Source organism: Phalacrocorax aristotelis, chromosome Z, assembly GCF_949628215.1.
Source record: "Phalacrocorax aristotelis chromosome Z, bGulAri2.1, whole genome shotgun sequence".
Lineage (NCBI taxonomy): Eukaryota > Metazoa > Chordata > Aves > Suliformes > Phalacrocoracidae > Phalacrocorax > Phalacrocorax aristotelis.
In genome coordinates, this window is record NC_134311.1 from 4,808,918 (window position 1) to 4,825,955 (window position 17,038).

General features: G+C 39.4%; 1 protein-coding gene across 5 annotated transcripts in view; it reads left to right on the forward strand.

The window, feature by feature from the left end:
- The window catches only part of TMEM161B (transmembrane protein 161B), a 55,331-nt gene extending 39,567 nt beyond the window's left edge, over positions 1-15,764 (forward strand). For 4 of the 5 annotated variants that reach the window (XM_075079905.1, XM_075079904.1, XM_075079907.1 and 1 more), the window contains one exon: positions 681-15,764. In XM_075079905.1, the coding sequence (XP_074936006.1) occupies positions 681-958 (278 nt within the window). In that variant the 3' untranslated portion in view covers positions 959-15,764. The remainder of the gene's footprint in view (positions 1-680) is intronic. The other variant, XR_012658130.1, reaches the window with a different exon arrangement.
- Positions 15,765-17,038: the final 1,274 nt, after the last annotated feature.

Genomic DNA, 17,038 nt, shown 5'->3' on the forward strand with positions numbered 1-17,038 from the left:
CTTTTAAGCAGTCCTCTTCTGTTGCTGCTTTTGACATCTTTCAATTATATGCTAACTTGTTTGATTTATTTCTGGGATATTGTGTAATACAACCAATTAAGCTGTTTAATTCTGTTGAAATATGTCTTTTAAGAAGTATTTTAAAAGTGAGCTGTATAAAGCATTGTTGATTTAACCTTATGAGCATCTGCTAAAGGAATCTTTTTTCAGCTTTTCAGTCTCCGGTAGGCTTTTTGAACAGAAGCTGTGAGATATGGGATTGATTTCATTATTGGGAGATCTTGTGTCACTCTGGGTTGTTTTCACTTCCTTGTGAGAGGTGTCTTTCACAGCCTGCCATGCAGTCGTGGCATTCTTTTTGCAAAATGTCAACGGAATGAGATAGGCTTTATTAGGCTGTGATTCATCCCATTCTGGAGTAGACATCTACATCTGGTGACGTGAATCATACCCAGCACTGATGGGGCCCCAAGGCAATGGTATCACATGTAGATGTTAGGATGACAAAGGTAAGATGGATGCTACCCTAATAGCTTACTGGTATGATCAGGAAGCCGTGTAGATGAATAGTTAGTGTCCAGTAAGTTAGAAAAAAAAAGTTTTTATGTCTGTGAAAAACATATATAAGCAGTACTTGAATTTAATTGTGCAAAAATCTGTTACTCCTTTCTTTTTAACAGGTAATTATTCTTGGGGTATCTACCCGGAACTGAATTCTGACACTCCAGTAGAAAACAGTCCGCTTCCCAGCTCAGTTTATTCTGAGTCTCCACCTGCTGATGGAAAGATGAAAGTAACTGTCGTACAAATAACAATGGCTTTGGGAAGCCTAAAGAATATTTTCACTCCTCTCCTGTTCCGGGGACTCCTGTCTTTCCTTACCTGGTGGATTGCTGCTTGCCTCTTCTCTACAAGCCTTTTTGGGCTTTTCTATCACCAGTACCTGACTGTGGCGTGAACAAGTCAACTGACAGAACAAGTGGGAGGTCAAACACCAGATACAAACCCAGGTACCCACGAGGAGATGAAGAGAAAAGAAGAAAACTATGTATGAAGAGAAAACATATCAGAATTTTTTTTAAACACTTCCTCTGTGTTCTCAGGGTGAATATTCTTATAATGCTTAAAATTGCAACTGGGTTTGTTACTTTTGTTAGCCAAATGGTAGGTTACTAATTGGATTCTAGTATCGGGACTGACTGATGTTATTCTGTGGCAGGTGGTGGTGAGCGTGCTGAAAAGGTGCAACCTCTGAGTATCTTGGTTTCCATAAACAGCAAGTCAACCTCAAAACTTTGTTTTAAGCATCAACAGTCAGTGACTGAGCTATGTTAGAAGGGTACTGGTTATAGTGATAGTGGCTGCCTATCGATTAAATCTTGAAACTGAGCCATACAATGGAAGGAGAAAGGGGATTTTAAAAAAAATAATTCTGTTGGATAGCTGTTGATCACTTTTCTCCATGAAAAATGAAATAATCCAACAGGACAAAAGAGATACTGTATATTACAGTAAGGAAAGTTGTATAAAATTTAAATTTAGTAGGAATAGATGTATGGACCTGACAGGTATTGCTGCCTAAATACTTTGCAGGAATGCTTGTTCAGTAAGAGGAAAGTTATAAAAATATATTATTTCAGTCCCTACAGTCATTTTGACATAATGGCCATCTGTATTGGTGCTAATATTGATCCACAAATTCTGTTTGGATCTCTTAAATTTCTTCTTTTCAGGAAATAGTTAAATTCCATTGAATTCACAAAATAATAAGGGTAGATTAGTTACACCTATCAAACATTTCAAAACAAAACAGTTCAATCCTGCTGACTGAGAGTGTATGTATCTGTGTAATGTACATATAAATATATATTATATATTAAATATATAATATATATGAAGTTATAAAGTATGGAAACTTTATTTTAAATTACTGAATGTATCTTACAGGGCCATGGGAGAGGGATGTATGTGTATCTAGTAATTTCAAGATCACTTTTGGAATAAAAGTTCAGTTGAAAGGGCTATTTGTTTTTGGTGCCCCTTCAAAGGTACTTAGCTATATTGAAGAACTTATGCTCTTTTGGAAGAAAAAAATCTACTTAAACTGTTAATCTTGAAATTTCTGCTCTGTCAGATCATCATCTTTTGCCAGTCTAATCTGTGTTAACTTGGCCGTATAGTATCAACTAATATCTCTTGGCTTCAGAAATTATTTTTCTGTGTAATAAAACAGCTATAGTAAGGAGGAGCAAAGCATTAACTTCACAAGTTTTGCTTAGCTGGAGAGGTAGATTCCAAGTATAAAACCATTGCAAAACAAAGAATGATGACAATTTTTCAGATGTTTTGTGTAACTGCAAAACAGGAATGGGGATTTATATGCAGTAGCATTTTTTAAAAGTTAATATTACACTTTGCAGAGGTCAGTGGGTTTTTTTTAACTAATACTAGCTGGTTTTATGTTACTGTTCTTTTTCTCCTGAATTTGTGTACAGCTTTGGCATATAATAAGCATTTATAAATGGAAAAGCTTAACTAAATATTTAATATGTAGCAAACCTACCATATAGGAAAATGAAGTGTCAATGAATGCAGAAAATCTAGAATTTACGCTGGTGATGAACTGTCTTACCATGTTGAATGCCTTTTAAGTTATTTATTAGTTTATTAAATTGCATTTGCTGATACTAGGGAAAGATTTACGTACACCAGCTAATACCTACCGCATGCATTTGGGATGTTCAAGAACACCTTGCATGACTCTGCCCGTTTCGTTGCAGTATAGTATTTCAGTGCTACTGGTGCTGCAAGCTTTGTTTTTTCCACACCGACATTTCATAACTAATGGGGACAAAGGCTTACCTGTGCGAACTGGCCTAAAGAAAAATATTTGACTTCATATATTCAGATCTTGAAACATTCATAGGAAATGTCTTTCAGATTAACAGAATGACAAAATGTGACACGTCCAGTGATACGGGACCCACTGTCTGTTAGTTCGAGATGTATCATTATTAACAGGGCCAGCTTTTAAGTTATAGTTAGGTATCCAATGTTAATGTTTTATTCAGGAAAAAATAAAACAATATAGTCCAGTTTGATTCTGATGGTGAACTTGGCTGAAGAATCTCACTGTGTAGGAGATGTAACCTCTTGCAGTCTGAAGGATAGGAATAAACTACTGTTAAGTAACAGTTTCTGTTGGCCTAGGCATTTATTCTGAAAGCGTGTAAGTGAAAGTGGAGTTGTATAATATTAATTCAGGAAAAGTAATTGGTTGTGTGTGTAGCAGAGCTTCTGGCAAGAGCTCGCTCTGTCTTATTCTACAGATGTCACGCTGATCACGGTGAAAAATAGGCACCTGGACGTTGCTAATGTTAAGATCAATGTTTCTGGCTGTTGCTGTTTCATTGTTCTGCAGAACTGAATGGTTGACCTTCTGGTCAGCAGTCTGGTCTGACTGGGAGATGGGCTTTCTTTGTATCCGTTTAATCCTAACATGAATCTAGGAGGCGTATTAAAATATAGCAATAAATGCCTTTTGAAATGTGAGGTGAGAGTGATACTAGAGGGAGCATATTGCTGTGGTTGTGAGCAATGCTTCCTATAACTACCCGATATGCTCGGAAGTGACTTCTAAAGGAAAGTACCAACCCTGATAGTCCTGGCTTACATGTATATTATGTAAGCTTCAGAGGAGCTTCTGCCCACTTCTTCAGTAAGTTCCTTTAAAACAGGAGCTGGCAAATGCATTTATTTTTTTTTATGGAGACCTTTATCAGCAGCTGGGGGGGTAGGGTGGCAGGCAAAGCATCTTCCAGAAATGCAAAAGCAGGCAAGACATGACTGAGAGGTTAATAGTTTTTATTCAGGATTCTATAACATTTTGTCTTGCTTTTTGCCCATTACTTGCTTAATTTCTGAGAGGTTTTACAAGGGAAGGCGCCTTTGAGAAATAATCTATGTTTCTTTCTTCCTTCCTCAGTTCAGTTTCTTACTCCACTGATGTGACTTCTTAGCTTGACTCCTTTTTCCTATCCACAGCTTTTTTTCTACATTGCCTACACAGTATTCACTGGGATAAATTAGGCCGGGATTGTATTTTCATTTTTCCTGGTTTGGTTTAAATTATTTTAGTTCCTTTAAATAGTTCAAATAACACTGAATTCCAGCTGAAATATGAACAAACTTGTGAACGATCATTTAAACACTGCACTTCTATAATAATAGAAGTCCCTTTAGGCGAAGTATGAAGGTAGTGACAAATCCAAGTCTTCCAGCAAGTTCAGGGAAGTCCAAACATAACACTTGGGCTACTTCTGAGCTTAGAAAAGTTGATTAGAAAAGGAGAATGGATTATAGCAAGCAGATTCTTCCATTTTGCAGGTGATCTTCTCAGGCAGCACTTGTCCTCTTTTCATACTTTCTCAAGCTATAGGATTTGCTAGCTTTTGAGGTATTCTTATCTACACAGTTTTTCCTCTTCTAGACTTCTCTTGCATAAGAATCAACAGATAAAGTAGTGGCGGAAAACCAGATAGTATCAGAACAAGAGAACATCCTTGTACAGAAGGTCATGCTTTAGAAAATTATTTTCTGTGGCAGTTCTTCACCTTCTTTGAGTTGCAGGTATGGGAGCAACTGTGAATAGAGATATGTGCTTACCTGGGTTGTAAAGTCAAACTCGCTTACAAACAAAAATGACACCAAGATATATCAACAATTAGGTAGCATAACCTTACTGTATAAAATAGTAAGTACAGAAATTTCAACTATCGTCAAAGGAACAATTGAAAGTTTTGTGTTTTGTCATAGTAACTACAGCTAAATGGTAATGGGAGCTCTTGGATTTACCACATAGAAAATTTAAATTATCTAATCTTAAAGCTGTTGGAAGGCTCTATGAGGCAAAAGGCCTTATGCCTCGTCATTTTCAAAGGCCTTTGTTTTACTTTTGAACATTAGCTTTTTTTTCTCCAGTATCGATTTTGGACAGTTTTCAAATGCTATGCTTCATGTTTTGTCATTTGACACAAGTTATGCGTTTACTTGTTAGCCACAAAAATTCTCGACTTAACCCCACAGTTCATGTTGTCATTACAGAAAGTTTTAGTTAAGATGGAAGAATTAAGTGCGTGGTGAAAATGGAAATGTTGAATAAAAAAGGCCAAAGAAAATTGTGTGCTTTCTTGAAGAAATCTTTGTTACAGCTGAGCAAAATCTTAATAGAGGAAGGCAACAGCATGTCACTTGTATCGTATATCAAATATTAAAGGTGAACGTTTACCATTATGTGTAAATAAGACTGTTATTTTCACCATCTGCAGCCTAAGTCATAAATCCCAAATGGTAAACTAGAAGCAATATTTCAACCTCGCTGATATTTACCCTAAAGAGCGCCTAGGCAGCAAGTATTGAAGCCAAGTGGCTGATTTAGTTAAGCAAGCTGATGCAGAGTAGTCAGTCTGCGTCGAAGTGATATTTTTTTTTTTGGTGCAGCTTCTTTAGGAAGGTCTGCCGTGCTTTGTGGCTTTGGCAGCGCACGCACTGGAGTGGATGGCATGTCTAATCTCCACCCCCAATACTAGGCTGAAAGGTCTCCCTCTGTGGGAGAGATCGTGAGGCCAAGATATTATTTCAAGGCTGCTTTTACTGACATCTGTATATGCTGCACTTAACTTTCTTCAGGTCCCTCACTGTGGACTGACAGGAGAGTAATGCTGCACTGGACACTGCGTGCCGGTGTATATGTATTTTTATAACTTTTATTTCAATGGCGTTTTTAATGGAAATGATTTTTGATTCTGATACCATGGATCATCTTTTAATTTTCTTAATTGATATCAGTGCCTGCAACTAGAAGTCAAATACTTTTCAAACTTGATGTCCAGGCTGAAGTATTAACGAGTATGCAGTTTTATATTGAAGTGTGAAATCCACCTGTAAATACCAAACTTTTTCCATATGCGATGACACATCAGTCAAGAATCCTTATTTGGATTTGCAGCATTTTTTTCAACAACATGCTATCCGTATGACTCTGCTATTTATAAAACACACACCTTGGTAGGGTTGTGAGAGTAGCCTTTTATAAACTCCTTAGGAGTAGGCCACTTCTATTTATTTTATGATGCTGCTGAGTATTTTTTAAAACCTGGCTTAAAATATCTTGTGCTTAAAGTCAACCTTGTTCTCGTTTCCTCTGTTCATTGTAATTCTGCTTCCTTTCTATGTCTGAGCTGCAAGAATGCATATTTATAGAATTTTTGATAAAAACCTAGGAGGAAGAAAAATGCACCAAAATTTTTTTCAGAAGTACAGTTCATACTCATGATGTGCCAACAAACAGTTTTTATTTTTCCTGTCTTCAATTATTCCCTTGTCCTGTTGTTAACAACCTTGCACACTTTTAGTATGTGAGGTTTTCTAGGAATAATACACGTGGGGAAATGCTGTGTAATAGCAATCGCAGGAAACTTTGTCTAATGTTTCAGTCTTCCCATTTATGTGAGCCAATATTCATGTAAAGATGCTATTAAATAATTTAAGCCTAAAATTTCTCATATGATAGACTTAAAAGTTGCACGGGGAACATCCTCCAAGTTGTAAATATTTTACTTTAAATATATCGCTTTGTTGCTGGGATCACACATAAATTCCCGGTTGTTCTGTTAATAGTCTTTTTTGTCTTTTTAAGTGAAAAGCTTGTAATATGGCCTATTCTAGACCAAACCTGAGATCAAAAGACCTCCCTCCTGTCATTTCAGTATTTGCCAAATGGGAAGGACTCTGATGTTAGTTATGTAAATTCCAGCGTCCTCTTACCACTGAATTACTGCTAAAATATGATTTGTACAGTTACAGCTTTAGAAGTTTTAAGACCGTCATGCTTCACAGTGTAGATGATATCAGATGGCTGTAGCATTACATTGGCCTGTCCTGGCTGGTGTTGCGTCACCTGCTGTTTCAAAACAGTCTCGTTTGCTTTATGCTTTAGAGATTAATAGGGTTCAGTGAACAGGGGAGCACAGCACGTGTTGGAGAAGCTGGGGAGTTGCTCTATTTCAGGTTTGGGTTTTGTGGGCATTTGTTGGCTTTCTTTTTTTTTTTAAGCCAGTGGGGATAACTTAGGTGCAATTACTACAAATAATAAACAACCTACAGTAACATTTCATTCTTTTTGTACCCTGTGGACTAAAGTGCCTAAACATGAGTGGTCTGTACAAGACTTGCTTTAAATTGGTTCTGTGTACGTTTGTAGTTATTTTGCTACATAATAGAAGGTTAAATTCTGGAAAGGTATTGCAAAGAATGCTAGCCCTAAAAATGGGGTTTGCTGTAAAATTATTGTTCCTTACAGTTTTAGTATGTAGAATATCTGTGCGTGTTTATGAGCTTTTATACTTTGGAGGCAAATAAGATTTTGAAGAAATCTTTTCCATTCGTATTTAACAATCATCTAATAGCTTTGCCCACTGCCTGCCTGGTAATGCAACACCCCGCTGCCACTGATGCATTCAGTTTTCTTTTTTTTTTATGACTGAGGGAAAGAACCTCGGCAATTCTGAAGGGTTTGACTTCAACAAAGTTTTGCAGTGGCACCCTGGGTGTAACTTATGCCCCGATTGCGTAGGCACAGGGGTGACCCCAGCGAGGTAAGTGGTTCTGTATGAGCTCAGAGACCGCACCGGAGTTCACCACATCCGCACAGGTCTGGGGCACGGAGAGTACAGAAGAGCTGGGTTGTAGCGTGGCTGGCTGGCACTGAGCAAAGCGGGTCAAAACAGGCACGAGCTACACCTTGTACCAGATTTGCAGAATGCTGTTAGGGTATCGAATAGCAAAACCACCCTTACCTTCTAATTACTTCCTCACCTGTGAGACCAGCATGAGCTGAAGGTGAAACCTGCCTGGTCGGGTTGAGCAGGGAAATGGGAAAGCGGGGAAACAGCAGGTGCCCACTCTTGAGTTCATTACGCGCTCTAAATGTGAAGTGCTTGTAAGTTGAGATGGTGTTGCTGACTCAAAGCTACCAAAGGAAGCCTTCCTCTGAGGAAGGCTTATAAAAGCATTTTGAGCTTTTAGCTCTAAAAAGTGGCTGTAGCAATCTGTACTGTATATAGTACACTGTCGGGGAAAACTTGCTCCAGTAAGCTTACTAAAGATTTCCTTACACTATGTGTAAGAAATTACATTGCTTTCTTTTACTGTAGAGCATTTAAGAAGCTGGTTGTGTCTTGCTTAATGTTACCGTGTATCAGGCAGCATTTTGTTGATGTGAAAATACTAAGAATTTGTCGCCTAAATATCTGAATTCCTTTAACACAAGTAAATTTTGCAAAATGAGGTTATACTTTCTTACTCCCCATTCCTCCCCTTGAAATGTATAATTTCACTTTGTTTTTATAATGCACACATTATTTAAATTAAACTTATATCTATTAGTTGCTAATGGTAATGCCACAGAAAATCTAAAAGAAACTGTGATATCTGCTGTATATCAAGTGCCCCATCAACCTGCTTGCCTTTGTAAAGCGTTGATCCGTGTTAGACATTTAATGTCTACTGCAGTGATGCTCACATAGTATTTTAGTATCCCTACATGTACTCTGCATGCCTTGCGTTTGTGCACGGTAAAAGGATAGGCTGTTTTACAGAACTTAGTCTAGGTTGAAAAAACCCTTCCATTATTTTATATAGTATTTCCCGTATCTAAAATAGGACAATTTCTAAAGCCAAAGATCAATAAATGTTCATTGTCTATCAGTGTGATTTTTTTTTCCCTGTTTTGTATGATACATCCCACTTGTTATCAACTTGTGCAAAATACCCAGGTTTGCCAAAGAACGTGTGGTAACCAGACATTTTCCTACTTTCTGTGCTAGCCTAAATAGTTTATCTTTTTTACAAATAATTGAGCAGGCTGTTTATTCCCCTCCTTGTTTGGGGTGCAGCAGAATAAACAACTTTCTAGTATAAATGCAGACAATATCTTAGGCACATTAACACCTGTTTACCCACAAAGAACCACTTACAGATTCAATATAAATTTTTTAATTTCTGAGTGTTTCAGAATTAAAATTTGGTAACAGTTTAACTTCCTGGGAGAAAGATTGGCTGTACACCATGGTTTGTGGTGGAAATTCTGAGTGTCCCAGTACACTCCCAGGATTTATCACCTTTCTTCTTGACCGTCACCCTTCCTCATAGGAAACCACTTAAAAAGGTGTTGTAATTCCTGTCTTAATGTGTTTAAAACACGTGTTTAAAAACAGCTGTGGTCTTTGGTTCATCCCAACAGTACTAAGAAGGAATATACTTAAAGTAGTAACCTGTAACCTTTGGGGTCGTCTTTAATTTGATTTTTGGAATATCAGATTTGGTTATGCATGGATTTTCTTTCCATGTTTGCAGCACGTACTGATGAATGATGCCAAAGCTGCCCAGACAGTTCTGCAGGAGTGAAAAAAAATAAATCCTTGAGAAAGCAGCCTTCTTTAACCTACAACCAAAGTGGTACCAAAGACTCCTTCAATTATAAAGGACAGCCCTGTTGCAGAGAACAAAAATGCCCCACAGTCCCTAGGGAGAGCCAGTCTTGGCTTTCGGGGTGGGGATTTGAAAGTGTACAAGGCGTTTGAGCTGTGGGACCCCCTCCGGAAAGCGATCAACCTGTCTCAGATGATAGTGTGAGTTTAAAGTCATGGCTGGGAGGAAGGTAACGAGCTATGGTGGGAGATGTGTTTGTGTTTCAGAAGCCACCTCAGCCTTCTGCTTTCTTCGTGCAGCCTGAAGCTTGAGACTGCCGTGGGACTCTACAATCCCCAAGACTTTGTGGTAGAATGGGTGTTTAGCCTGGCATGTTCTTCCCAAGAGTCGTTAAGGTCCATACTTCTCCTTCGGATAATGTGTTGATGCTAGTTCGCTACTGCAAGTTGATCAGTGGGTGCTGACACAGTGTAGGTGTTCCTCAAGATATTTTCTAGGCTAGGTTTCTGCATCCCACAACGTTTGTTGTGTTTATTTAACCTTCAGCAGGACTTTGGCTGGAGCCATACTGAACACAATCGGCTTACTTGGGTTGTTCGCTCTGCAGTATCTTTTCTACCTGTGAAGTGTTCACATGCTGCAGAGCTCAGACAACTGAGCAGCGCCCTGGAAAAATCATCCATCCCTCTGCTAGCCACAGCCTTGACTGCCACGAAGGTGCGTGCTCTGCTCTTCCAGCTCTTCGCGTTCATCCTCTCTGCAGCAAGAAACGCCTGTGAAAGCTTTGATAGCGTGTTCCTGGAGTGAGCCATTTATTTCAAGGGTTATATGAAGTCTTGCTTCTGAACCCATCAGGTTCCTGCTCGAAAGCTCCACTGATTTAAAAGGTGTTCAGCCAGGAAAACCAGTAAAGCTGATCTCTGCTGTAAAGCACAAGCATGTGTGATTCAGTGCAATAGCCTAGGGACCATCCAGCTTTCGGCAACGTTGATTTTAGCAGAGTATGTTCTGTGTAGGGAAGGCCTGGAAGTGTTCTCCAGCCAAGAGGGCAGGTGTTTGGTGCCTGTCCCGTGCTAGCTGGTCTGGGCAGGGCTGAGAGAATATAGATGTTACTGGCTTGATTCAGGTTTTATGAAGAATCTTCAAAGAAGATATAACAGAATTGTTTGCTTGCCTGCTTAGTAGACAGGATATTAGCTGGAGGACTGCAAAAGGGATGCAGTACAGACTGGGAGATTACTCTTACAGAGGAGTATTGTTTCCCTCTAAATCTACATTAAAAAATAGAAAGCGATTTGTTATACTTGCTCAGGAGTCAATCCTGCGGTATTTTCTGCTTCTAACAGTATGTGAGTGTTTAAAGACGTCTCTGAAATACAGTTTGAGGTTTACTGTTTTGCTTTCCCGTTTGCAGCCCTGATGGGTCTGGGGGAAAGGCAGCTTCTCAGTTTGGGGCTGCTTTGTAATTCTGTCTCTATTGAAAACTGAAAGGGAAAGAAAGCATCCTTCTCTGTTGAGTTACAAGATTCACAAGCTACTTGCAGTGATTCTGGGTGACCAACCCATGCCCATGTTCTTCCCACCTGTCAGATTTGGAATCAATTTTTCAGTCAATACAGAACTTGTGTGATTTCCTGAAACGCTCATTTTTACAGATGTGTAATGTGAGGCAGTTGTGTTTAGGTCAGAAATGAAAAGAATACAGGTTTTTAGTTGGAGCTAGATGTAGGATCACAGATGCCCAGTTGCTTCCCATTCTTGTGGGTTATACTGGGAATAGGGCATACCTGCAAGTTTTGGTCCTGAAATCCAGTTTTCTTCCTTCCATGAGCACGTGCTATTCCACTCCTACTCTGTTTTTGGTATCAGCCTGATTAGAACAGTAAAATAAAAAGCCTTCAGTCCAAATATGTGTCTTGTCCAGATTGCCAGTTCCCCTGCCCTCTCGTTCACGGATTGGGATTGAGCCGTTACTGTCATCTGCCAGGCAGCACGAGCTCAGAGAAGTGGGGAAGGGAGCGTGTGGGGGGCATGGCAGAGTCATTTATTGAGGAATTCGGGCTGCGGTTTACAGAATGAAGGACACAGGAAGCCGTTGGGTCTGGACAGGGATTTGCTGGCCGCAGGGAACTACAATGTGGTGATTTGGCAGTTTGATATACGCTGCCCAAAAACCATCTGGGAGTTGGGGAGTGAATGACTCAGGTAAAAAAGCAAAAAGGGTGAGTTGGAGATTACGTTCTGTAGTGCAGGATGAGCAGGACCAATGCCATAAAACTGCAGGGTGAGGTGATATGCGTTGTTGTTTTTCCTGTGAAAACCTTGAAAGCTGTGCAGGATTTAAGGACTAGAAAAATGACTTTTTATAAGAAAAGTAAAATGAACTTTGCAGACTATCAAGGGAAGATTCAGATGTTAAAGTACCTTAATGTGGAACAAAAACTGCATAGACAAGGACTCTAATCTTACAGGAAGACAGAACAGGAACCGGAGTCTGGAACCTGACACTAGATAAATTATAGTAGCAGAAAATGTGGTTTTAACAGAGTCACTAACTGCTTTACAAACTGAAGTGGCGAATTCTGCACTGGGTTGTCGTCAACCATCCTCTCTATAAGCTGTGGTGGGTGGGCAAGTTACTGCTCTCAATACAAGGACAATCAACAAAAAGTAAAAGAATCGGGACAAAAAAGCTAAACCACTGTTTAATTCAGTTTTATTCTAAAGATTGCAGTTTTGGAGCTTCTGGATTGGCACTGCTGTGGCTGATTGCCGCATGACTAGGAGGAAGTGTACAATCTTAATTTCTTTAGCCCAGACTATGTGTAGCCATTTATATTGGATAGGTTTTAATGCCTTTGAAAGGTTCTAAAAGGTGAAAGATTTTAAAATTGTTTTGCTCATATCTAGAAAAAAGGTAGTGTAAATTTGGAAATTAAATATAAAGTAAGGAAATGTAAGTGCTGTATTCTGTCTTTCTAGAGGCATAATAATATCTTAGAAAATGAAACTTTCTCTGGAAATTATTTTTCTAAAAGATGCCAAATTGAACTCCATGGCAAGAGTGGAGTCAGAGTATCACTCTTACAAAGTTAGAATAGTAAGTCTTCAGCACTTGAACTTCTAGTTCTGATGCTACAATTCTATGGTTGTTACTTCTCAGCTGAAAATAGAGCAGATGAGTTCCTGAGGTAAGCATCTTGATGAGAGATCAAGAACTGGCACTCAGATTTTAGTTCAAGATTTGGCTCTCCAAGCAGCAGAAGTTGTTGGCAGGAGCAGGGTTGCTGTTGCACTCACTGGCTTCAAGTCTGAGCTGGCAATTTCAGGTTCCACTTCTCTTAAATGCCTGGAGGTAAGAACCATTTTGTTCTTCTCCTCTGTGTATTATTATCAATATTATTCAATTTTTGGTGGTTTGTTGTTGAGACTTCTGTACTACTGTCAAGCAACTCTACTTTGGAAGACGTATCCTTCCCCTGCAACTCCATCTTCTCATCAGAACCTTCTCTGAGAAACAGATGCCTGATGGTGGTAGTTCAAGCAAGCTGTTGCCGTTTGTTTAGGATGTTTCAGTAGGAATTCAGAGGTTTCTGTTCTCAAAGTCTTCATAAGATGGATTGGAGACTCTCTCCCTTAGCAGCATCTATATTCTGTTAAACTTCTTACTCACAGATACTGTTTTTTCTTTCCTATCCTAGTTTTCACTGCGGAGTCTGCTCTCTAGAGCACAGTTTTTAGCTGAGGGGTGTTTTCAGTGGAGCAGCCTCGCAGGTGCTGGCCGCGTCCCCACGTGGGGTTTCACCCTCGGCCAGCCTGGGCACACGCTTCCCATCCATCTCTCTGCATCCCATACTCCTGTCTCCCCCTCGCCCACAGAGAGCGACACCAGGCGCGGGCGCTCCCCCACGTATCTGTAGTTACAGGTTGAGCCAGTTATGACTTACTCAGACTGCTAATGTGCTCCTGGTCTTTTTTCCTCCGGCCCTTGACTGCAAGCCCAGTTCTTTCAGCCCTCACAGATGATCACCTCCCAAGCGTTAAGACAGCCCTATTAATGTATTTTACAATTAACTCTGCCTCTTTTTTTGCAACAATTTTGCAACACTGGTTCTTACCTGGATATTTGATAATTCCCAAATTATTTTATGTAGTACTGTTGCAAGACAAGTATTTACTGTTTTTGCGTATAAACTTTTTTCTTTTTTTATCAAGTGTAGTTCTTGGCCCTTTGTTGTGTTTCTTTTTTTTTAATATTTTAGACCATTCCTCCAATGTATTAAAGTTACTTTAAATTCAGAGCAATTGTACCTTGGGTCTGTTAGATTTATTATGTGTTTTCTAGGCAAACATACTAAGGCCATACAATCGTAGAATCTTAGAATAGTTTGGGTTGGAAGGGACCTTTAAAGGTCATCTAGTCCAACCCCCAGGATGCTAAGGGAAATATTGAAGCATATTGTTCTCATCGGAATGTGCACACACACGCATTACCTAGGTTTACATGTATGTGTTTTTGTATATAAACACCGTCCCCATCACACATGTCCTGTCTAACAGTGAAATGCTCATATTAGTTCTACCGTGTTGTGTCATAACTGACATGTACCGTGCTTCATACTCTTAATCCATATATTCTAGCTGGCTTATGAAAATTTCCTGCTGGATTGCCTCCAAGACCTTAATAAAGGCAAGACAGATAGCATCTCTTACTTTCCCCTTTCTCGTCAGGCCAGTTGTGTGAAAGAAGGAAATTAGATGGGTTTGACATGATCTGTCCTTGGGAGGCCTGTGTTAGCTTTCCTTATCGCTTCGCCCTCTGAGAGTTTACAAATTGATTAGGAATCTGGGGTTTTTGTCTGGATGTTGAAGTTAGTTTGGGTGGTTTAATAACCCCAGTTACCCCACACTTTCTGTAAGTGGATGTCGTATTTCCCTGTCTTCAGCCCCATGAAACTTGTTGCCCTCCATGACCTTTTTGGGGCTGGTCAATAACCGTGTGGTGACATTTTTGGGCCATGCAGTAAATACTCCAGTGACCTTCCTCAAGCACTCCTGATGAAATATATCTAACTTTTCTTAATATTCAGTAGTGTCTTCTTTCTGTATTCTGGCCTGCCATTGTGAAAAATACACAAAACAGGAGCATTCGAGCAGCTTATTTGTTTAATTTCCCCATTAAGTAATAGGTAGCTATTTATTTTCCTTCTTCTTTCCATTGTCCCTTAGATATTTTTAGCTTTCTTGGTTCTGTCACTGTCTGTCTCTCTATCGTAGATTTTTTTTTTTAATTCTTCCTTTTATTTGTGTGCTGCTGTTTGGCTGTTTTTCTTCTGAGTTTGGTTGTGAAAGAAATCCAGCTTTATTGCTCTGGCTCCTCTCCTCCTTCCATAGTACTGTTGTGTATCATCTCTCTTTATTCTTACTAGAGAACTCACTTTTCTTATGTGTTTTATAGAATGAGTTGTTGCAAGAGTTGAAACATACTTAAGTAACCCCACAGCATAAATTTATCCTAGGGGGAAAGCAGTTAAAGTCCAGCTTTGCTGCCTTTCATGAAAACCTCCAGCCTCTCTCAGCTCCACAAGTTCCTGACGTTTGCATCTGTACAAAACAAAGTTACTCTGAACTCACAAAAGAGTTTTCTTATTACAGAATTAATAGTTGCTTTCAGCGGGATGGTCTTTATTTTTAGCAGATTTTGATTAATATGATGCTTTCCGTCTGTGTTCTCTTAATTTCCCAGTCAACGCAAAACACTTGTAGGCATTTTGTCTCCATTGCAGAGCTGTAGCAAAGGAGGAAGTAACCTTCTGTGGAAGGCATTAAATAGAAATAAATATGCCCAAAGTCAGCTGTTGATGTCTCTGATGCAGACCTATGTTAAACAGAACAGCTCTTCAGCAGGGCAGGAAGAAGGGCCCTGAAAGTTGGCTTACTTGCTTAAGTGGATTTAGTAGTATTTCTGTTTTTTAACAAAAAAATTAGGTTATGTTAACATCACTCTGAAATACTGCGAAATAAGTTTTGAAGGGCATGTGCTGCATATATAAAATGTATTTCTTCAGATTTTATTTAGTCTCTGCAATTCTGTTTTTACTTCCATCTTCTGTTTCCTTTGATTCAACTGCATAAAAGTGTAAAGGGTTTATTTTTTGCGAGCTCATTGCTGGGAGAGGGATATTATATCTGAGAAAATGACTGTGCTAGGCTTTTCAAATACAAATGTTTCATATACTTAATAAAAAATAAAATTGTCAAAATATTGAAAGAAATTTTGTCTGCAGGTGCTTCTGTGTGTCAAAGCCTGTTCTGTTGTAGATGAAAGTGCAACTGGTAGAGACAAACATATTTGTTTACTGATGTTTTCATTGTTCTGTACTCAAATAAAAATGCCAGGTGGCAGCATCAGTGTGAAAATACCAGGTTTTAGAAGCAACATTGAAGAAGCATATTTTGGTTATAAGAAAATCAGAGACTGAAGAATACAAGTGTGTTGAGGGTAAGTTACTGGTGAAGTGAAGAGGATGAGGGAGGTGGCTTAAACTGACCTGCTGAAAGTATCTGCAACCATAACTTTAGTGTCCTGTTTTTAATGCAAAGACTTTGGCATGAGAAAAGTCCTTAGGACACGAGAAAATCTTGCCCAAACACTTGACTTGGGCCAATATGCTTCCCACCTGTATGGGACTTGCCTCCCTGACCTCTGTGAGGCTTTGCACAGACCTTCTCTCCAAAAGTTCCCACCTTTCCATGGCATACTTAGTTTTGAGGACCTTATGTGGTTTCGCGCAATGAAGGCAAAAAAAAAAAAGGCAAAGCTGTGGAATTATGTAATATTAACTCTCACACTCTGTTTTAAACTCTATTTTGAGATGACTTGACTGGATTTCATGGTTACAGGGTCTCTTCAGCCTCTCTGCTACCTGGTGTAAAATTAAATGCAAGGGAGGAAGGGAGGGGTAGAAGCTCAATGCTGAAAAATGGCCACTGCTGGTGCATGTGAAAAATGATCACTATGCAAATGACCTCTTTCCTTTAGGAAATTTTAAAATAATGAAATCACTTTAATATACTTCTAGCAGGTCATTTAATTAAAAGGGTTTTAAAATTAAGTTTCCGCTGCTGAACAAACAAAATTGCAATGAATCTGGATTAGCAATGTAAATAGTTCGTTTAGTGGGTAAATATTAGACCACTGTGTGGTTGGAAACATGGAGAGGGAGTTTTACAGGGCAAAGTGTTCGACCCTGTCTGCCTCAAGGTGAGGTCTTGAATCTGTACGGAGGCCCTGGTCTTGTTTTGCTGTACTGGTGACTTTTAAACTTGGGCATATATCTAACTGGCTAAGCAGAAGCAAATTGATACTGGGTTTGAATATAGCAGCGTTGGGCCCAGTGCAACCTACAGCTGAATTCCCCTTTATTTTTCCCCATGAAAAGTCACCCCTCGGGTGAGGGCTGGACGTTGCCCCGAGGGTGAGGAGCAATCCAGGATGCAGCAGGTTCCCCTCTGACGTCCCGAGCAGAGATGGGGTCACGGTACGAGA